Consider the following 24,065-nt stretch of genomic DNA (forward strand, 5'->3'; position numbering starts at 1 on the left):
TGACAGAGCATTGATGGTCTCCCTGGCCTTTATGATTTAAGTTTCTTCTATCTTAAACATTCTGCGATTCCAGGCTACCTTCTTGTGGGAAGTGATGCTGCCTTCTGAACCCCTTTGACAAAGGCAAATGGCATAAACAACAGGCACCATATTATAGCAGCACTTTTCACAAGAGGGAAAAACCAGGAAACGACCTAAACACCCATTAACAGGAGAGCGAATGAATAAACTGTGGTAGAGACACAATGGACTATTATATACAGTCAGAACAAATGAACTACAAAGACCCAAATACATGGATAAATCCTAGACATATAAATTTAAGTGGCAAGTCCCAAAATGTTATACAAAGTATGATACCCTACTCATAAAATAAAAATATATGCCTTTAATGAATATACACACATACAAGGATGAAGATGGAATTTTGGGTGATGATTATTTGGGTGGGGAAAAGCAAAGAAATGAAATTGAGGGACTACATGATTAGAGTAAGTTATTATCAAGGTCCTAAACTTTGTTTTGGAAACCCTGGTGGTGTAGTGGTTAAGAGCTACAAGTGTTAACCAAAAGGTCTGCAGTTTGAATCCACCAGGCATTCCCTGGGAATTCTATAGGGCAATTCTACTCTGTCTTGTAGGGTCTCTATGAGTTGGAATTGACTTGATGGCAAAGGGTTTGGTGTGGTTTTGGTTTAAACTTTGTTTTGAGTGTTGAGTTTGAGTTTGGAAGCTTATTACATTGTTCAAGATAACTAAGGAAGTAACTAAGTAATAAATGTAAGAAATCCATATATGGATCATAGATGAGAGAGTGTCATGAACTCAGAAATATGATTTATACAATTCTGTGCCCCTAAGCTCAAAAAAGATGAAAGATAAAGGACAAAAAGAAAGTAGACAGGTGACAACAATGGCTCACTTACAGGATACCAAGGGGCCAAGACTGGGAAGGGGGAAATGGGAAACCAGCAAATAAGAGGTAAGGAGAAGAGAGGCAGGGAGGGGAGAAGAGAGGAAGGAAGGTGAGGGCAGAGGAGAGGAGAACCTGCCAAAAGCGAAAAAACAAAAAGCACAGGCTGGAAATTCAGAGAGGGGAGTGAGAAAAGGACTTGGGTATGCTGGAGAGCTAAGGAGAAACAGTCAATGTTGGTGTTTGGCTAATAAATAGATAGGGGAAAAGCAATTTTGTTTCTGGTATTACTTGTGACTTTCCTTTTGAAAGTCTCTTGGAGAGAAATTGAGCCAAATTGCCACAGTGTAACTCAAAGGGAGTCTTTGCCTGGGGTGACAAAGGATCTGAATCAGGTTTCAATTTTTCCACTATTAACAAGAACTGGAATAACAGCTCAAGCCCTTGTCCAGTAAGTACATCAAGCTGAAAACAAAGCCCCTGCCTGCCAGTTTTCTTGTTTCCTCCCAGGCCCTAGCAATTGAATCACATTTATGTTCTCTGACATACTCACAGTTTTATGATGTCTGATCCAAACAGGTGAATCACTAAATAGCAGGTTGATTTCAAGAACAGTTTTTCTAAGAAAAATAAAGAAAAGGAGTTAGCATATTTATGCTTTATTATGGTGAATTTTTAACATATGAATTAATAATGATTATCTGAGTGATTATAATTAATTCAAGTGATTAGTTTTAAGGGTCTTGGGAAATGTCACAGTTAATGTATCCATCAAAATATGATTTTCATCTCAGGTTTATGTGAATGGTGCAGTGTTTACTGTAGATGCCAAAGACCACCAGTTTATTATAAAAGCACAGTTAAATTTGGGGGTTTTATTTTCTTTTTCATAGCAGGGAATATCTGAATATTGGCTTAGATCTCATTTTTTGAAATTGAAGGAAACAGTACTTGCATTAAAATAAATAATCTGAAATATAGCTCTGTTGGAAATATTCTTCTCTGATCTTCATTTGGGGAAACATTTTCACGTTGGATGTTTTTGTTTTTGTTGTTGTTCCAGAGATAAAAAAAAAAAAAAAAGACCAGTAAGTATGGGTCTCTGCACTGCCATCTACACCACACACACACGTACACACACACACTAACAAAATAATCATTTACTCCCTCATGAGAATACAGGACAGCTTTACAGGTTGATCTATGAAACCTGTTCACTCTCTGGTCCTGCTTCTTCAGTATGTGAGCCTACTGTGGAGCCCTGGTCATTCAACTTAGGACCTTAGCATAGTTAGGGGCAGATGAGAAGGGATGGGAAACTCTGCCTGAGGAGAATTTATCTTGTCATGTATGCTGTGTCCCAAACTGGGGCATCCAAGTCCTGCCTAGGGGGTGAGGTGGGGAAACAACAGGGCAACTATAAGGAACTTTCTGGGACTTCAGCTTTACTCAATGGGGGCTGTTTTTAGTTGCTGTTGAATCATTTCCTACTGATGGCCACCCCGTGTAAGCAGAGTAAAACTGCTCCATTGAGTTATCAAGGCTGTGAACTTTCAGAAGTAGATCACCAGGCCTGTCTTCTAAGGTGCCTCTGAATGGATTCAAACCACTAGTAAATAATGCTAAATAGTATTTTTATATTATATATATTAAAAAATATATATTCATTTGACTTTTTTACATAAAGCATGAGACTTCAAACGTATTTTGATCTTCAAGTAGGCCACTTAAAACCATATTCCCTCATTAAAACCAATCTTATAGAAATACAGAGAATTATAAGGGGATATTATGAACAGCTGTATGCCAATGAATTATATAACTTGGATAAATTGGATGAGTTTCTAGAGAGACACAACCTGCTGAAACTGACTCAAGAAGAAATACAATATTTTAATACACACATAATAAGTAAAGAGGTTGAGTTAGTAAAAAGTAACTGGCCACAAAGAAAACCTAGGGACCAAATGGCTTCACTGGTAAATTCTACCAAACATTTAAAAAATTAATGCCAATTATTTATAAACTCTTCCAAAAATAGAAGAGGAGAGAACATTTCTCAAGTCATTCTATGAGGTTGGTATTACCCTGACACTAAAACCAGACAAAGACATCCCAGGAAAAAACTACAGACCAATATCTTGTATGAATATAGATGCAAAAATCCTCAAAAAATACTATCAAATCAAATCAAATCAAACCGTATATAATAAAGAATTATATATCATAATTAAGTTAAATTTATCTCAGGAATGCAAGGTTGGTTTAACATCTGAAAATCAAGGTAATACACTGCCTCAATTAGAATAAAGAGCAAAAACCACGGGAACATCTAATAGACACTAAACCAGCATTTGTCAAAATACAGCAGTCTTTCATGGTAAAAACCTATATCAACAAACTAGGAATAGACTTGATAAAGGTCATTTATGAAAAAAAAATAGCTAAGATGATACTTAACAGCAAATGACTGAATAATTTTGCCTTAATATCACAAACAAGACAAGAATGTCTGCTGTCACCAATTCTATTCAACATTGTACTGTAAGTTCTAGCCAGGGCAATTAGTCAGAAAATGAAATGAAAGAAATTCAGATTGGAAAGAAAGAAGTAAAACTATCTTTACTTTCAAATGACATTATTTTGTATCTTAAAAAATTCCAAGAAATCTATTTTAAAAATGATTAGAACCAATAATGGAGTTCAATAAGATTGCAGGATACAAGATCAATATACAAAAATCAATTGTATTTATGTACAGTAGCAAAGATAACAATATTTAAAACAGCATAAGAGTAATTAAATACTTAGGAAGGAATTTAGCAAAAAAGTGCAAAGTTTAAACTCTGAAAACTACAAAACACTGATGAAAGAAATTAAAGATAACCTGAGTAATTGGAAGGATAGCCCATGTCCATGGACAAGTGGGCTTAATATTGTTAAGACAGAAATCCTCCCTAAACTGATCTATGGAATCAACTCAATTTCTATCAAAATCTCAGCAGGCTTTTTTGCAAAAACTGACCAGTAAATCTTAAAATTCATAGGGAAATTCAAGGGACCAAGAATAACCAATAAAATCTTAAAAAGGGAGAACAAAGTTGAAGGACTTGCGCTTATTTACTACAGAGTTACAATAACAAAGGCAGTGTTTCATTGGCATAAGATAGACATATAGATCAATGGAACAGAACTGAGGGTCCAGAAATAAAACCATGCATGTATGGTTAATTAAATTTTGAGAAGTGTGCCAAGACAATTCGACAGAGAAAGAATAGCCTCTTCAACAAATGGTGCTGGCACGACCGGATAGCCATATGCAAAAGAAGGAATTTGGACCCCTCTCTCACAACATATACAAAAATCAACTCAAAATGAATCAAAGACTTAAATTTTTTAACAGCAACAGCTTATCATTTTATTAAAAAAATCAACTTTATTGAAGTATAATTCACATACAATAAAATGCATCAATGTTAAGTGCTCAGTTCTATTCGTTTTGACAAATGTACACATTAGTGTAACAACCGTCACAATCAGTGAGTATTTCAGTAACCTGAAAAAGTTTTCTAGCACTTCTTTGCACTGAAAGACCTAAATTTAAGAGCTAAAACTATAAAATTCTTAGGAAAAAAAAAACAAACCCATTGCCATTGAGTTGATTCCTTAGAGTTCCCAAGGAGTGCCTGGAGGATTTGAACTGCTGACCCTTTGGTAAGCAGCCATAGCACTTAGCCACTATGCCACCAGGGTTTCCTCTTAGAAGAAAACAGAGGTGTAAATCTTTGTGACCTTGGATTAAGCAATGATTTCTTAGATATGACAGTAAAAGCATAAGCAACAAAAGAGAAAATAGATAAATTGGTCTTCAACAAAATTAAAAAAAAAACAAACTTTTGTGCTTCAAAGAACGCTATCAAGAAAGTAAAAAAAAATAAAACAACACGGAATGGGAGAAGATTTTTACAAATCATCTATGTGAACATATAAAGAACTCTAACAATTCAATAATAAAAAAGACAAATAACCCAATTAAGAAATCGGAACAGACATTTCTCCAAAGGAGATATACAAAAAGCTAACAAGCACGTGAAAAGATGTTCAGCATCATTAGTCATTTGGAAAATACAAATCAAAACCACAATGAGATAAAACTTCACACCCCATAGGATGTGCTATAATAAAAAAGACAAATAATAACAAGTATTAGTGAGGATGCAGAGAAACTGGAACCTTCATATGTGAATAGTGGGAATGTAAAATGATGCAGCCACTTTGGCAAACAGTCTGGCAGTTCCTCAAATCGTTAAACGGAGAGTTATGGTATGACCCAGTAATTCCACTCCTGGTATATACCGAGAGAAATGAAAGCAAAAGTTTGTACATTCATGTTCATAGTAGCATTACTTGTAATAGCCCAAAAGTGGAAACAACCCAAGGATCCATCCATCACCCTATGAATGTATGCATAAAATGTGGTATATGTACTCAGTGGAATACTATTCAGCCATAAAAAGTAATGAAATTCTCATTCACGCTACAACACTGAAGAACACAGAAGACATTATGCTAAGTGAAGGAAGCCTGTCACAAAAGACTGTATATTTTATGATTCCATTTATATGAAATATACAAAATAGGAAAATCCATAGAAATGGAAAGTAGGTTAGTGGTTGCTTAGTGCTAGGGGCAATGGGAGAATTGGGGAGGTGACCCCAAATGGGATGACAGGGTTTCTTTAAAAAAAAAAAAAATCAAACCTGCTGCTGTTGAGTTGATTCTGATTCACAGCCACCCTACAGGACAGAGTAGAACTACCCCATAGGGTTTCCAAGGAGCTGCTGGTGGATTGGAACTGTTGACCCTTTAGTTAGCAGCTGAGCTCTTAACCACTGTGCCACCAGGGCTCCAGGGCTTCTTTTGGAGGTAATAAAGACATTCTAAGTTGATTGTAGTAATGGATGCACCACTCTGTGACTGTACTAAAAGGCTTTGAACTGTTGTTCACTTTAAATGGGTTAATTGTATGGTATATTCATTAAAAAGCTTAATAAAGCTATTTAAAAAATATTCCCTTCTCTGTTGGGTATTTCATTTTAGAGGTGCAACTATGTAGAATTCCAAGAAGCCCAAGTTCTAGAACCAGCAAACGGGCCTCTGATTTTGATTAAGTTGCTTTTTCTCTCTAGGCCCCAGTTTCCTCATTTCAAAAATGTGGGAGTGGAACCTGTTGCTGTTGAGTGAATTCGAACTCATAGTGACCTTGTAAATTTGGAGAATTGAGTAAGAAACATTCTAAATTAAGAGAACTCGCAAAACACTTTGGAAGCGAGTTTAAAGTATTGCTAATGTGGAACTAGTTTAGCCTCTTGTTGTTGTTGGGTGTCACTGAGTTGGTTCCGACTCATAGCGACCCTATGTGCAACAGAACTAAACACTGCCCTGTCCTGGGCCATCCTTATAACTGTTGCTATGTTTGAGCCCATTGTTGCAGCCACTGTGTCAATGGATCTTGTTGAAGGTCTTTTTTCTTTTTCACTGACCCTCTACTTTACCAAGCATGATATCCTTCTTCAGGGACTGATCCCTCCTGATAACAAGTCCAAGGGACGTAAGACGAAGTCTCAGCATCCTGCCTTCTAAGAAGCACTCTTGCTGTATTTCTTCCAAGACAGGTTTGTTCTTTCTTCTGGCAGTCCATTGTATATTCATTATTCTTCTCCAACACTGCAATTCAAAGGCATCAGTTCTTTGGTCACCCTTATTCACTGTCCAGCTTTTGCATGCATATGAGGCAATTGAAAATACCATCACTTGGGTCAGGTACACCTTAGTTCTCAAGGTGATATCTTTGCTTTTTGACACTTTAAAGAGATCTTTTGCAGCAGATTTGCCCAGTGCAATATACTGTTTGATTTCTTGACTGCTGCTTCCATGGGCATTGATTATGGATACAAGTAAATGAGAGGTTAGCCTAGAGCAGAGCAATTTAAAAACTGACATTAGGGTGTTCTTTAATAGACTTGCAGCGTTGGCTGAAAGGCAGAGAAAACTCATTTTCTTTGTAGTGAAATAAGAGGTGTGTGTGTGTGTGTGTTTAATTCTGTTTTGCTCAAGTCAAAGTGAACGGCTGCGGCAAGGCTCTCCCCACCCTCTGAGCAGAACCATCTGATTAATTAGTTTCCTCAAATGGATTCTGTGATTGTGAGAGTGGGAGGCCCCTGGAGCAATGATTAATGTGGGACATGAGTTGAATCTCTGAGAGCTAAATATTAACATCAACATAGAAGTTCATTGTATAAATATGTGAGAGTCTCTGGAAAGAGCTAGAAAATTCCCAGATAGCTATGATCAGATGGTAACCTAACTGTTATTAAAACAACTGATGAAAAGATTGGCGTTAACATATTGGTATTAACCTAAGGTTGACCGAGGAGCCCTGGTGATGCAAACGTTAAATGCTTGGCTGCTAATCTAAATGTTGGTGGTTTGAACCCACCCAACTAGCAGTGCTGAGCCCTGGTGGAGCAGTGGTTAAGAGCTTGGCTGCTAACCAAAAGGTGAGCAGTTTGAATCCACCAGTCGCTCCTTGGAAACTCTATGAGGCAGTTCTACTCTGTCCTATAGGGTCGCTATAGTAGGAATCAACTCGATGGCATTTTTTTTTTAACTGGAAGTGCCATGGAAGAAAGGACTGGCAATCTGTTTTCATAAAGATTACAGCCAAGAAAACACTATGGGGCAGTTCTGCTCTGTACATGGGGTTGCTATGATTTGAAATTAAATCAATGGCACCTAACAACAAGGTTGACCAAGAAAATACGAGAACATTTTATTTCTACAGATTCTAGAAGTGAGGACTTGGAACACCATGGGGGGTGGGGGAAGCATGGCATTCCAAAAAACATGGTAGATAAAGAGGGACAATTGCATAATCATCATACATTACATGTACATCAGGGCTTCAAATTGGTTCCGCTTGGCTCAGTCAGGCCGATGAAGCGAAACCCAAATGGACCCGAATTTTTTAAATGTGGGTGAAGTGGAATACGAAGAGAAATGGAAAAAATTATGGGTTGGAGCCTGCTAGAAACTTAATCTCCCTCTTAGAAAACAAGGGCAGTGTGCGTGTTGCATAGCAACCAAATATCTTGACTGGCAGAGTCAGAAACAGCAGTGCCCCACTCAAAGCTGGTGGCCGACTATGCCACTTCGAATGTGTGTGGCTCTCCACAGTCCTGGCAATAGTCCTACCTTCTACATCAGGCCCCTGAAAGCACTCACTGTGCCTCTTCCAAGTCCCCCAGTTCGAGGGACCCGTAATTTTTCCTGTTCCACTTCTCATTCCACTTCAGCCAAATTTTAAGAATTTGCATCTGTTCCGATTTCGCTTCCTTAGCCATGACTGAACCAGTTCAAACCGATTTGAAGTGCAAGTGTAAATAAAACCTAAATCATTCCAGTTTGTCAGTCACCTTCCTTGTTTCCTTTCTCTTAAGAATCTTTTGAGAGATTAGTTTTTTTTAATCCTCATTATATAGGCAAGAAGAACATTGAGGTTTAGAGAGCTTAAGACTCACCCAAGATCACAGACATAGTAAGTGGCTCGGCTGAAGTTAAAAGTCGTTTACTCCAAAATCCCATGATATTTGTAGCATACATTTCAAGATACTTAGGACATTCTATTTCATGCCTTACCTACCTCAGGTATGGCAGGTATTGCTATCTACTCCAACTACCGATGAGACATTTGAAGCACAGTGAAGCAAACTGACCACACAGCTAGTTTTCTGGCTACAGTTTTTAGGATGCACGTAGTTTTACCCGCCCAGTGCCGTCGAGTCAGTTCCGACTCATAGCATGTAGTTTTAGAACTTACAAAATGTGAGAAGAGATGCCTTCCTCATTTTAAGTCTACATGCATTTTTAACTACCATATTCCATGGAGATAAGCTTTCTGCGTAGGTGACCCAAGACAGTGAAGTTCTAGCAAGGCTCTCAGGGCATATGATTTTGCTGACCCCTAGTGAGAATGATTCCATTAATCATTTTTGCATTAACAATTCTGAGATTCTTCCGAGGTGTTTACTAATGACAGCCCGAGGCAAAAGCAGCGGGTGAAACGGAAGGTCAGAAATGCTTTGCACAGTTTGAAAAATTGTCTTTCGCAGGCACAGGAAAGGCCAAGATGATTTACTGAGTGATTATTCTGAAGAATGTTCTTTACTTGCTTTCTTGGCAAAGCTAATGCTTTCAGCACACGTTTAGCTTTAGAGGTGAAAGCAACACTACCTAAAAGTAATTTTGTGAATACAGTAAAATGTATGAAAGCTGGAACCTGTGTAAGATAGAATCCTGTCAGAGAAGGAAAATGAAAATATTTTCCAGTAAAACAAGTGATAGAAAAGTGGTAAGATTGCACCTGGTCAGAGGTGGAAGACTTGCGAGACCCGGAAAGACAAGACAAGGCAGTCCCATCGAGTTCTGGCTCTCACAGGTTTCACTGTAATAAATTTGCTGATGTGCCTCAGTCCACCACCTTCTTCTGCCCCCATTCTCCTGGCTCACCAGACAGAAGGCAACAATGGGTTCAAATAGGCACTGTGGTTCAGGCCTGTTATGTTTTCTGGAAGGAAAAATCGTTAGCTAGGAGATAGTCTATCTATGTCACCCTCCGTACAACACATGTAACATTCTGTGCACTGTTTTCCGCTTCATAAAATGAGGACAATAGCAGCCACCCTAGCTTTCTCCCTGTCAAGTGTAAAGAGCCTTTAACCTGAATTGAGTACCCTATTCCATCTGGAAGCAAAACCAATTAATAAAATGAAAATCATGAAAACAGCCTACTTAATCTTCTGAAATCTCCCTGTTGAAAAGACAATCCACCATTGAAAACCGAAATCTCTGCTCTATTCCCCTTGGTGAAACGCCAACTTCTGTTTCACCAGAATCTGGCTTTTCTGCCTCTCACTTTACCTCATCAAACACTGAAATCTCCTGCTCTGAGTCTGAAGGAACTGAGATAGTACCTTGGTTGGCAGTGATCTTGGTTCGGGTTGTTTTATGTTTGGTAGTACATAAAAGGAAATCCTGGGGGCATACTGTGTAGAAGCTATGGCTGCTAACTAAAAGGTCGGCAGTTCGAATTCACCAGGCGCTCCTTGGAAGCCCTGTGGGACAGTCCTACTCTATAGCATCATTATGAGTGGAAATCGACTCTACGGTAATGGGTTTTTTAATTTTTAAAAAATTTTTTTAGTACATAAAGAAGAGAAGCTAATCTAGGAAACATGATATTTAATCAGTCTTTCATCTTGGACAACACAACTTTTCCCCAAAAGAGAAAATCAAACTCAGTGGTACAAATTGTTGTATCTGTCAGTGTGGCCCATTACACAGATGTGGCAACCAATTAAAGTAAGTCTTTAATGATAGTTTTGACAGTGCTTCATTATTTTCTTTTAGAAAATAATATTTCTAATAATGTTTTCTTTCTCTAACTCAGAGATGTAAACATGTAAAGTAAGTTTTATAAAAGATTGTGAATATCAAATAATTAGGGAATGGATAAATAAAATTCAGAACGTTGGCATGGTAAAGTACTACGGAGTAATTTAGATGCTTGACCTGAGTCTGTATGTCTCAATACCTATAAATCTCAAAACTGTAATGTTGAGTGACAAAAGAAAGTTGCAAAGCATACACTAGACCATTTATGTAAATTCAAGCACCCACGTGAGAAGATTCTGGAAAGATTATGGTAGAGGCAGAAGAGTTTTTGAGTCTCTCTGAATCCCCATCCTTCCCACCCCTCCCCCCCAAATAGACAGAGCAAGTAGGTAGCAAAACCAAAAACCCATGGACAACAGTTATAACAAAACTAATTGAAAAGGTATCCCCAAGAACTACAAAATACGATTTGTTGTTTTTGTTGCTGTCAACTCAGTTCTGACTTGTGGTGATCCCGTGCACAATAGAATGAACATTTCTGGGTCCTGCTCCAACTTCATGATCGTTGGTATGCCTGAGTCCATCGTTGAGGCCACTATGTATTTTGAGTACCTTTCAACCTAAAGGACTCATCCTCTAGCACTATATTGGACCATATTTTGTTGTGGTCCCTAGGGGTTTCACTGACTGATTTTTGGAAGTAGATCACCAGACCTTTCTTTCTAGTTTGCCTTTGTCTAGAAGATCTGCTCAAACCTGTTCACCATGGGTGATCCTGCTGGTATTTGAAATACCCATGGCATAGCTTCCAGCATCAGAGCAATGTGCAAGCCACCACAGTATGACAAACTGATAGACCGGTGGTAGCCCATCACCCATTGTTGTCAAGTCGATTCTGACTCATAGCGACCCTACAGGACAGAGTAGAGCTGCCCCAGAGAGTTTCCAAGAAGTAGCTGGTGGATTCAAAGTGACAACCTTTTGGTTAGCGGCCATAGCTCTTAACCACGTTAACCACTACTCCACCAGGGTTTCCAGACTGGTGATGGAAAATACAATTAGATGAGGACAAACCACCAACAGCCACAAGACTTGTGGCTTATCGACATCTGTGTGGAGGAAAGTATAGGGAAGCAACGGGATGTTGGATGAACCCAAAAACAGGAGATTACAAAATAGCCAGTAGGTATTGACTGGAAAGCGTGGTGGGCCAATGTGAGAAGAGCAGCTGAAAATGGGAGGGATTCTGCCCACTGCAATAGCAGATGAGTGCAAGGGGCCCATGGCTAGAAGGACTAAAGGGGCTAGAGTGGTCTGCCACCTGCAGACTAAAGAAACTGAGCCACCCTTCCAGGACAGGGCCCACACTGTAGAGAAATCACTGAAATTAGAATAAAAATGGAGCTGGGTATAAGCAAAGCAAAGAGAAAGTCCACCTAAAGGTAGGAGGGAGAGCAGAATCAGGGGATCTCAGAAAACAAACTGCCATATTGTGCTTTAACATTGAAATAGATTTTATTTTTTAAAATAGCTTGAAGTTTACCAAAAAAAAAAAATTGAACAGAAAGTGCAGAGTCCCAATATGCCCCTTCTCCCCCCAGCATATCGTTGCCCCCATTGCTCCCCTCCTGGCTTCGTGTGGTACATTTGTCACAGTGGATGAAAGTAAACTTCGTAGCTTACATTAGCGCTCCCTTTTCGTATTGTATAGTCACGCGGGTTTTGATAACTGTACAACGCCACGTGCCCACATCACTGTGTCATACAGAATAGTCCCACTGCCCTGAGAATGCTCTGTGCTCTGCCTGTTCACCCTCTCCCCTTTCTTTCCTGAATCCCTGGCAACCACTGATCTTTTCACTGTCTCTATAGTTTTGGCATTTCCAGAAAGTTATATTGTTGGAGTTAGGCTGTACGTAGCTTTTTTAGGTGGTCTTCTGTCACTTATCTATATGCATTGAATGTTCCTCAATTTTTTTTCCATAGCTTAAAAGCTTATTTATTTATTTACGTTGCTTAATAATACTCCATCGTATGGCTGTACCACAGTTTATCCATTCACCTATCTCGGTTGTGTCTAATTTTTGGCAATTATGAATAAAGCTTCTATAAGTATTTTTTTTTTTTAATGTGAACATATACATTTTTCACTTATTTGGATAAATTCCTAGGAGTGTGATTGCTGAATTATATGGTAGACCTATCCTTAGCTTTGTAAGAAACTGCCAGACCATCTTCCAAAGTGGCTGTGCTATTTTGCATTCCCATCAGAAATGAATGAGAGTTTCTCTTGCTCCCCATCCTCACCAGCATTTGGTGTCATCAGTGTTTTGTATTTTAGCCAGATATGTAGTGACATCTTATTGGTGTTTTAATTTGCAATTCTCTAATGACATATGATGTCAAGCACCTTTTCATATGCTTATTTGGTATCACATACCTTCTTTGGCGAGGCAACTCTTCAGAACTTTTGCCCATTTGGTAACTGGGTTGTTTGTTTTCTTATTGTTGAGTTTTAGGAGTTCTTTGTATATTTTGGATACAAGTCTCTTATCAGATGTGTTTTTTTGCAAATGTTTCATCCCAGTCTGTGGCTTGTCTTTTCCTTCTCTTAAATGCCATATTTTTAAACACTACACAAAAACAACAGAAGAAGGAGCTATGTGCATTTAGAAAAATTACCCTCAGCTGCCTCTCTAAGAGTTTGGGAAAACTAATTTCACATAAAAATGAGCAACAGAAATGTATCTAGGTCAATTCCCATGCAAAGTTATTATAAGGAAAAAAAGGAATAAAGAACTGAATAGCATCCCCACAGACAGCAGAAGCATGCCAGAAGTCATGCTAAAAAACAAACAAAAAAGATGAAAATACGCACACTATTTCCAAACGAGCTAAGAGGCACTGATAAAATTATATAAGGCGTAAAAGGATCGCATAGATCCGAATTAGAGAAATTCAGACATGGAAGATAAAACTCAGGGAAGAATTAAAAATTATTTTAGAAATGAACACTTAACTAGAATGATCACAAGACGTGAATACAAGGTACAACGTCTTAAGAGAAGCAGAAGGCAAAAAGAAGGAATATTTTTAAGATACAAAAAATGAATGAAAATAGAATTCAAACGATAGGCAAAATATTGAAGACAGGCAAAGAAGATTGGAAATGTGGGTAACAGGAATTCCTGGAGAAGAAAACTAAATCAAGGAAACAGAGCAAATAATACAAATTTTAATCAAGAAAACTTTCCTGAAATTAAAAAATATATATACATATAAATACATACATACATATATAATATATATAGTTGAAATCACATATTTTGAGAGGTCACACTGCATGCTTGCGAGTATAAATCCAGAACTACTAACATTGAGACATATTTAAGTTAAATTACTCAACTTTATAGAAAATGGAAAAAAAAATGCTTTGGGCAAAAACAGCAAGTGATATATAAGAAAAAGCAAATTTGATTACCATCAGACTTTCTAATAGCATATTTAAAATACTCAGGGAAAGAAATGTGTGCCAAGGAATTTATATTCAGAAAAACACTGACTTTCAAGTATAAAGGGTATACTAGACTCAGACCGCCTGTTATCAACACGCACAGGTTCAGGAAATATCGTCTCCATGAACCTTTCAAGCAAAGACCCTCAGACGACAACTCAACTAGACGGACATCCACCTAAGAGCTGGTGGTGAACATTAATCACATAGTTGCTGGTAGAACTAAGACTAAAGGGAATGGGTGTTGTATGTAATGCTGTATGCTCACATAATATAAACCAAAGAAACCAAGCCTATTGCCATTGAGTGCATTCCAACTCATAGCGACCCTACAAGTCAGAATAGAACTGTCCTCTAGGGTTTCCAAGGAGCAGCTGGTGGATTTGAAATGCCAACGTTTTGGTTAGGAGACAAGGTCTTGACCCACTGTGACACTGGAGTTCTTCAGATAATATCGTATAACTATTAAAAAAGAGGGTGAAATGAGAAAAGCATATGCAAAAAAAAATTTTAACTGCTCTCAATAATTATAAATTTTATTGACAGTAGTAGTAGCAGAACTATAATTCTGAGCTGTTGTGTATGTAATGAGGAATAGGTAAATGAGTATTAATGGAATATGCTAATTCTGTCAATCCCTTTGTCCTTGAGAACTAGGTCTTTCAGTGTGGAAAAAGAACATACAGGTATGATACAGAAGAGATTAAGGAAAAAATCTTGTAGTTCCAAATTTGAATTTGAAGTGTCAGTATGAACTCATTAAGTATTTTATCTTAAAAATTGTGTACGTAAATGTATAAACATATACTTCCTCTCACTGGTCAATCTTACCTTGAAAGGTTGACCAACTTAGTAGCAATGAACATCCCTGAACCCCCAGACTGTAGTCTAGAAATACTATTTCTCACTAAAACAAACCAGGGCTCTTAGAGAAACAACTGATGTCAAGCCCAGGGCTGGAAATGCACAAGACAGGGCTGGAATACCTTGTCATAACAGTTAATGAGGAAGTTACCGAAGACGACTTAGGGTCATGTCAAAAGGACTAAGGATCAGACTTGACTTGAAGAGGCTCCCACCGCACAAAGATGGGACAATTTGAGCTTCAAAAAGAATAATAATTACAATTGACTAAAACCATCAAATATGTTTAAATTCATAATAATTTCATAATTATACTTAAAAAAAAAAAACGAATTGATCACCTTGGGAAGACAATAGGAAACCAATGGGTTATTTTGAAAACTTGTAAATACAGGGAAAGAATCAAGCATTTGTCCTGCCTTTCCCTATATGAAGAGTACCACTGAGTGATGAATAGCAGATAAGTGTTTCTAATGTGTTTCAACTAGTAAATGAAAAAGAAATAATGGATTAGAATATCATCATTTTGCAATACTCAATGAATTAAGGAGCTGTGGTGGCACAACGGTTAAGTGCTTGGCTGCTAACTGAAAAGTTGGCAGTTCCAGCCCACCCAGTGGCTCCACGAGAGAAAGACCTGGTGATCTGCTTCCCTAAAGATTGCAACCTAGAAAACCCTATGGGGCAGTTCTATTCTGTCACCAGGGGTCATTATGAATCGGCATTGACTTGAGGGCATCCAACAACAGCCACTGAGTATCAATAGCTGCTAACATCTCTCTCCTCCCCCACCCCACCCCAAAAAAGAGAACCACTTATGATGGCCTTCTGATGAAAGAAAACACCACCAATTATAGTCTGATGAAAGGATTCAAACTGGAGTCTGATCAAGCCTGTGGTTGCAGATGCCAATTTTCAGGAAAAACAGAGCGTGGACAAACAGATTCAATTAGACCAGAGAGATGCAGACAACAAAACCCAGACTGTGGGAAACTCTGTAGGTCAAATTGCACAGCTTAATTATAAGAAAAAGGGATGCAGAAATTTGTAGATTAAAAGAGACATCCAAGTTTTAAAAACTGGACAAAAATAACTATTGTGTCCAGGGAGGCCTAAATGGTGATGAAACTCTAGAGACATGCAAGAAAATGATTATCGTAAAATTTAAGATGTTGTTATTTTTCGGGGAGGAGGGTTATGATGGACAGGGTTTCTGGAGAGACTGGCAGAGTTTTCTTTCTTGACCTGGGCTATGTTTACAAGGGTGTTCACTTTTTAATAGAGTCCCTGGGTAGTGCAAATGGTTAACATTCTTGGCTGCTAACCAAAAGGTTGGAGGTTTGAATCCACCCAGAAGGGCTTAGGAAAAAAGACCTGGCAATCTTCTCCTAAAAAATCAGACATTGAAAACCCTATAGAGCACAGCTCTACCCTAATGCACATAGGGTCACCATGAGCCAGAATTTACTCGGTGGCAACTGGTCTGGTTTCACCTTTTAATAACTGATGAAACGATACATTTGTTTTGTGTGGTTTTCTAGATCTTGTTTTGTTTTACCAAGGGAAAGTTAAAAACAAAAACCCATAGAGCAATGCTATACATTGTTTATAGAGTCTTGTAAGTGAACGTGAAAATATAAAACTTGACACATGATACTCATTAAATTCATGATAGTGGTTCCCTGTAGGAGGCAGGAGGAGAGTGAAACTTGGGGTGAGGAGAGGCCAAAGGATGTTTCAAGTTTATCTGTCAGGTTTTAATTCCACAGAAGAAAGACTTGATGCAAACATGTCAAAATCTTAACAATTAATGGTCAGTTCAGGGGCACTGGAAACATAAAGAAAAAACAAAAACCAAACCCATCTCCGTCAAGTAGATTCTGACTCATAGCGACCCTCCAGGACAGAGTAAAACTGTCCCATGGGGCTTTGTAGGCTGTAATCTTTAGGGAAGCAGACTGCCAGGTCTTTTTCCTATGAAGCAGCTGGTTGGTTTGAACAGCCGACCTTTCAGTTAGCAGCCAAGCACTTAACCACTGCGCCATCAGGGCTTCCTTATGTGTTTGTACCTTATTATCTCCTAGTCTTTAGTTTTTAATTGTAAGGAAATTAGCCTGTGAATGCATATTGTGACTGGCAATAAATTCTCTGGAAATACTGTGATGCTATTGCCCAGTGTTTTATACGAACTAAAGGTGTGATAGCCATTGGACCAACTACCTGACTTAATAGAAAAAGTAATGTTGGCATCCCTGACTAATTAGTTCCCAATAAGTATACATGAATTTGACTCTCAAAGAATTTTATTCACCATGACTCTTTACACGGTAGTATCATATAGGGGAAATAGAATTAATATTTTCTTTCTGTTGAGAGTAAAAAGCAAATATACTACTTATTTGGACCACCAACTAAGTGACATTTCCAGCCCCAGGCTTGACATCAGTCATTTCTGTAATTGGTTTAGTAAGAAATAGTATTTCTAGACTACAATCTGAAAATGCCCTGTGCTCCACCTATTCATCCCTCTCCACTTTCCTCCTGAATCCCTGGCAACCATTGATCTTTTCACTGTCTCTATAGTTTTTCCGTATCCGGAAAGTCATATTGTTGGAGTCATCCTGTACGTAGCTTTTTTTAGGTTGTCTTCTGTCACTTAGCAGGAGTTGCCATATCCAACTCTTACTGAGTTCCAGGTCAAACAAACATAGCTTTCCAGTTTATTTTCCCATTTGTGGCTTTGAGATCAGTTGGCATCCCAGCCTAATGCTCTGGGTTGATATGGACTTGTGTGCATCTGTGTATGCGTATGTGGTGAAGTTAAAATAAAATCATTGAAAACTATTCATTATTTTGACCTTCAGAGTACTTAGGGCAGTGATCATCAGGTGGGCAAATCATAACGAATGTGACACATAAAACAATTGAGTCTTCAACATTTTTTCCCTAAACGTCCACAGCAATTTTCTTCTACCACAGCAAGCACAGGCTACAAACTCACTCATGGTGACTCGTGAGTGAGAGGAGAAGTAGGCCCACCACAGAGTGACCCTTTCTGTACTTACCAGGCAAGTAGCTGCACAGTCTTTCCATGGCAGCCTGGGCTGTAGAGTTGTGGACCTGAGCAAGCTGCTCAATCACAGACATCACCAGCACACATCCTACAGGGGAACAAAGACCATGTCAACAGTGTCACACAAAAAGAGGTGCTGGTGGCTCAGGGGAAAGAAAGGGGGTGTATGTGTGTGCCCTTAAGAACACTAAAACAAAAACAAAAACTCCACACACAAAAAAAACAAACCCATTGCTGTCAAGTCAATTCTGACACTGATTCATGGTGACCACATGTATGTCAAAGTAGAACTCTGCTCCAGAGGGTTTTCAGTGGCTGGTTTTTCAGAAGTAAATCACCAGGCCTTTCTTCCTCAAGAACAGTAGTCTCTCCAAAACAGAGAACTCGTTTGCCATTTGCCTTTTTAAAATTCACCGTGTGCATAAATGCATTGTGAGTTATAGTGAAATGTGAAGTGTGGGAAGTTTGTGGGCTTCAGGATCAGAAAAACTGGGGCTCTCAGTTCAGCTTTGATATTTATGAATTATGTGACTTTGGAGAAGTAATTCCATCGTGCTTAATTTCATTTTCTTTTTGGTTATATGGAAGAAAGTGATGATGTTTAAATGGGGTAGTGTGAGGGGAACAGCCTGCACAGAGTAGAAGCTGAATAGGTGTGAGTTTCTTTCCAGTCCCTTCTTCTCCCTTTTGTAGTAGATGACTTCGTTACAAAAAAGATTCTATACTTTTTCATTCTGTGACCCAGGTTGAATTTTTAATTATAAAAAAATGGAAATTTCATAGCATTTGTAGACAAAAGCCCTGGGATAGGGTTCTGACCTTAAGATCTTAGACTCACCACTTAGCCTTTCTAAGGCTTGACTTCCTTGTTGTAAAGTAGATAATAATATCTTTCTGTAGGGCTACTGTGATGATTCCCCCATGTACCTGTCAGTTTGTCGTACTGTGGGGGCTTGTGTGTTGCTGTGATGCTGGAAGCTATGCCACCGGTATTCAAATACCAGCAGGGTTACCCATGGCGAACGGGTTTCAGCTGAGCTTCTAGACTAAGACAGACTAGGAAGAAGGATCAGGCAGTCTACTTCTGAAAGATTTAGCCAGTAAAAATCTTACGAATAGCAGCAGAAACATTGTTTGATATAGTGCGGGAAGATGATCCCCCCACGTTGGAAGTCACTCAAAAGACAACTGGGGAAGAGCTGCCTCCTCAAAGTAGAGTCAACCTAAATGATGTGGAGGGAGTCAAGCTTTCACGACCTTCATTTGCTGATGTGGCATGACTCAAAATGAGAAGAAACAGCTGCAAACATCCATTACTAATAGGAACGTGGAATGTACAGAGTATGAATCTAGGAAAATTGGAAGCCATCAAAAATGAAATGGAAGTCATAAACATCGACATCCTAGTCATTAGTGAGCTGAAATGGGCTGGTATTGGCCATTTTGAATTGGACAATCATATAGGTGGATGGCCTGTTATGCCGGGAACAACAACTTGAAGAGGAATGGCGTTGTATTAATTGTTAAAAAGAACATCTCGAGATCTATCCTGAAGTACAACACTGTCAGTGATAGGGTAATATTCACACACCTACAAGGAAGACCAGGTAATATGACTATCATTCAAATTTACACACCAACCACTAAGGCCAAAGATGAAGAAATTGAAGATTTTTATCCACTTCTGCAGTCTAAAATTGATCGAACGTGCAATCAGGATGCACTGATAATTACTGGAGGTTGGAATGGGAAAATTGGAAACAAAGAAGGACCAGTAATTGGAAAACGTGGCCAGAGATCACATGATAGAATTTTGCAAGTCCAACGACTTCTTCATTGCGAATAGTTTTTCACCAACATAAACAGTGACTATGCACATGAACCTCACCAGATGGAATACACAGGAATCAAATCGACTACATCTGTGGGAAGAGACTATAGAAAAGCTCAATATCATCAGTCAGATATCATACATATAGAAAGGAAGAGGTCATTAAAAAGACAGGAAGAAAGAAAAGACCAATATGAATGTCAGAAGAGATACTGAAACTTGCTCTTGAACTTTTAGTAGCTAAAATGAAAGGAAGAAATGATGATGTAAAAGAGTTAAACAGAAGATTTCAAAGGGGAGCTTGAGAAGACAAAGTAAAGTACTATGATGACATGTGCAAAGACCTGGAGATAGAAAGCCAAAGAAGAAGAATATGCTCTGCATTTCTCAAGCCGAAGGAACTGAAGAAAAAATTCAAGCCTCGAGTTGCAATAGTGAAGGATTCTATGGGGAAAATATTAAACGACTCAGGAAGTATCAAAAGAAGACAGAAGGAATACACAGAGTCACTATACCAAAAAGAACTGGTCGACATTCAACCATTTCATGAGGTACCGTATGGGCACAAACCAATGATACTGAAGGCTTTGGAGAAAAACAAGGCTACAGAAACTGACGGAATACCAGTTGAGATGTTTCGACAAAGGGATGCAGCACTGGAAGTACTCACTCATCTATACCAAGAAATTTGGAAGACAGCTACGTGGCAAACCGATTGGAAGAAATCTATATTTATGCCTATTCCCAAGAAAGATGATTCTAGTGAATGTGGAAATTATTGAATATCAATACCACACGCAAGTAAAATTTTGCTGAATATCATTCAAAAGCGGTTGCAGCAGTATCTCGACAGGGAACTGCCAGAAATTCAAGCCAGATTCAGAAGAGGATGCGGAACCAGGGATATCATTACTGATGTCAGATGGATCCTGGCAGAAAGCAGATACTACCAGAAAGATGTTTACCTGTGTTTTAATGACTATGCAAAGGCATCTGACTGTGTGAATCATAACACATTAAGGATAATATTGTGGAGAATGGCAATTCCGGGGCACTTAATTATGCTTATGAGAAACCTGTACATGGATCAAGAGACAGTCATTCAAACAGAACAAGGAGATACTGCATGGTTTAAAGTCAGGAGAGGTGTGTGTCAGGGTTGGATTCGTTCATCATACCTATTCAATCTGTATGCTGAGCAAATAATCCAAGAAGGTGGACTATATGAAGAAGCATGGGGCATCAGGATTGGAGGAAGATTGATTAACAACCTGTGTTATGCAGAAGACACAACCTTGCTTGCTGAAAGTGAAGAGGACTTGAAGTATTTACTGGTGAAGATCAAGCACCACAGTCTTCAGTATGGATTACACCCCAACATAAAGAAAAAAAAAACACAGTGATAAAGGGAGAAAAGATTGAAGTTGTCAAGGGTTTCATTTTAGTTGGAACCACAAATCAACACCCATGGAAGCTGCAGTCAAGAAATCAGAAGATGCATTGCATTGGGCAAATTTGCTGCAAAAGACCTGTTTAAAGTGTTGAAAAGCAAAGATGTCACCTTGAAGACTACTGTGTGCCTGACCCAAGCTATGGTATTTTAATCGCCTCATATGCATGTGAAAGGTGGATGATGAATAAAGAAGACTGAAGATGAATTGACGCCTTTGAATTGTGGTGTTGGAGAAGAATATTGAATATACCATGGACTGCCAAAAGAACGAACAAATCTGTCTTGGAAGAGGTACAACCAGAATGCTCCTTAGAAGAAGGACGGCAAGACTACGTCTCACATACTTTGGACATGTTGTCAGGAGGGATAAGTCCCTGGAGAAGGACATCATGATTGGTAAAGCAGTGAGCGGGTTAGTGAAAAAGAGGAAGACCCTCAATGAGAAGGATTGACACAGTGGCTGCAACAACGTGCTTAAGCATAACAATGATTGTGAGGATGGCAGAGGACCAGACAGTGTTTCGTTCTGTTGTACATATGGTTGCTATGAGTTGGTACTGACTTGATGGCACCTAACAACCTAACAAAAACTGTGATGATTGAATGAGGTAATAGTGAAAATGAGTACACCTTTGAAATCACAACATAAAATATTATTCAAGCATGTTGCTTGAACCATGTAGCAATATAACAGGTATCTAGAAAGACCCTTGGATTAAGTTAGGAATATATTTCTTCAGTCCCTTGATATATGTAACCGTGAAGTCTTAGCTGCTAGGCCTTCATTCCTTGAAGATTCTATCACCTGCCATGATCTCCTGAACTGCTCCCTTTTCCAAAGGGAAGGGATTTGTTTTTCCTCTATGCACAAAAGTTGGTCAAAGATCAGTAAGTCTGTGAGAGGAAGTTCTTAGGTCCAATTGATGTAAGAAGAGAAGGCGCTTAGCAGGGATATATTTCTAAGGAAGCAAAGGAAGCCTTACACCCAACATGAAGTTCCAGGGAGCCTGAGTCCAGCAGTAAGCTCATTATAGTTCATCTGTTCAAGGAGTTGGGGCCCAAATTCATGTACTTAGTGTCATTAAAAACCAAATTCCCACCAGGAGTCCCTGAGGAATGGAGGCTAATAGCAGATGTGAATGATATAATTGGGTATTTCTAGAAGAAATAAGAGACTTTCACCTTTCAAGCCACTGCAACTTCTGATGAGGCTTTGGCCTCAACTCTTCTGCACCCTCAGATCAAGCTGGCCAAAGATGGGCTCTCCAAATCTGAGAGTAAAAGGTCTTTATAATCACAGTCTTGCTGAGCTCTGAGGAGCACCCATGTTCTGGTGCATTTATCTTCATCAACCCTCAAAGGAGACTGACTGAGGGAACTTTTAACATAATCTGTGGCACTTCAGGGTTTTATTACTTTGCAGTGAGTTTAGTAACTGATACTTACTAGCACTTTTTGGTGTAAAAACATTTTAATATATATTTTATTTTACTTTAAAAATAACTTTTCAAAACATAAAGCAATATAGTCTCATTTTAGAACATTAAAAACACAACAATATTAAAAGATAAACATCTTATCACTCAGAGATAACCAATTTCACTTGTATAAGTATATAAAATATATTTAACATATGTGAATATTTTCAACATTTATAACATAATTTTATACCTTGATTTATGTATCTGATAATCATCTACCTATTAAGTCTACATGGAGCTAAATTTCAACAATTGCAACTTGAAAAGCAATTATAAATGATATTAAAAAGTGATAAAAGGATGCAATGTGGCACAGTTGAAAAGGGAGCTTCGAAATGAAGCAGACTTAGGTTCAAATCCTGGATTGGCTGCTTACTGTGTGACTTTGAACAAGTTACCTGACCTTCCTGAACTTTATTTATAAGTGTTTTGCCCCATAGACCATACGTTTCTTCAGAGCAGGAACGAGGCCTTACTCATCTCCAACTTTCAGTGTCTGGCACATTGTCTGGTTTGGAGGCTGGAAGCCAGGAAAATTTGCTGACTTGAAGTAAATTGACTTCAGAGCCATCTGAGTGACATTTCAGTTGTCGGTTGCAGGAAGTCTTCATATTGTTGTTGTTGTTGTGAGCTGCTGTCAAGTCATCCCTGACTCATGGCAACCCCATGCACAATGGGACAAAATGCTGGCCAGTTCTGTGCCATAGGGTTTTCACTGGCTGATTTTTGGAAATAAATCACCAGTTCTTCCTTCCTAGTTTGCTTTAGTCTGGAAGCTCTGCTGAAACCTGTTCAGCATCATAGCAACAAGTAAGTCTCCACTAACAGATAGATCAAGGTGGTTGTGCATGAGGTCCTACAGCTGGGAACAGAACCCAGGTCTCCCTATGCGGAAGTCAAGAATTCTACTACTGAGCCACTAGCATCCCTCTGGAAGTCTCCATAGGAAACGGCTAATGGATGCACCTACCCTTGCTTCCTAGATTGGTCTTCTCAGTGACGTTCTTTACTGTCTTTTACAGTCTCATGATAAGACATTACTCCACTTATCCTTCTGATGTGAAACAATCGGTGTTCTTATTTGAACCAAAAGCAAATTCTGTAGCAAATTGACACCATGTGAAGCTCGGAATCAAGGAAGAACATGGTGGAGATGGAGCTGAGAACTTGAGTAGCAATCACTTCACACAGCATCTTGTCAATGAGCCTCACCTTGGAGCCCAGAATGGACTTGAAGCATGGTAAGGGTAGGGAGGGATTTGGCAATAAAACTGGGAGACCTGGCACAGACACCAAGTGGAGAAGCTTCCACTGTGAATTATGCCTGAGACCTAGCCTGTTGCAGTTACCACTTTACGTGGCTTCTTAAAAATTGTGGAAAACCATGATTATTCCAGACATGGCTTAATATAGCTTCAATTATCCAGAACATTTTCAATTTGCACCTTTAAAAGAAAGAAGAAAATAGCAATCTGGATAACTTA

General features: G+C 38.8%; 1 protein-coding gene across 2 annotated transcripts in view; it reads right to left on the reverse strand.

Annotated features, from left to right (window-relative positions):
- AOAH (acyloxyacyl hydrolase) overlaps positions 1–24,065 on the reverse strand; it is a 257,138-nt gene that overhangs the window by 204,078 nt on the left and 28,995 nt on the right. For both annotated transcript variants that reach the window (XM_049893390.1, XM_049893392.1), the window contains 2 exons: positions 17,809–17,904; positions 1,466–1,532 (listed from right to left, as the gene is read on the reverse strand). In XM_049893390.1, coding sequence (XP_049749347.1) covers positions 1,466–1,532; positions 17,809–17,904 — 163 coding nt within the window. The remainder of the gene's footprint in view (positions 1–1,465; positions 1,533–17,808; positions 17,905–24,065) is intronic.

This window comes from Elephas maximus, chromosome 8 (genome assembly GCF_024166365.1).
Source record: "Elephas maximus indicus isolate mEleMax1 chromosome 8, mEleMax1 primary haplotype, whole genome shotgun sequence".
NCBI lineage: Eukaryota > Metazoa > Chordata > Mammalia > Proboscidea > Elephantidae > Elephas > Elephas maximus.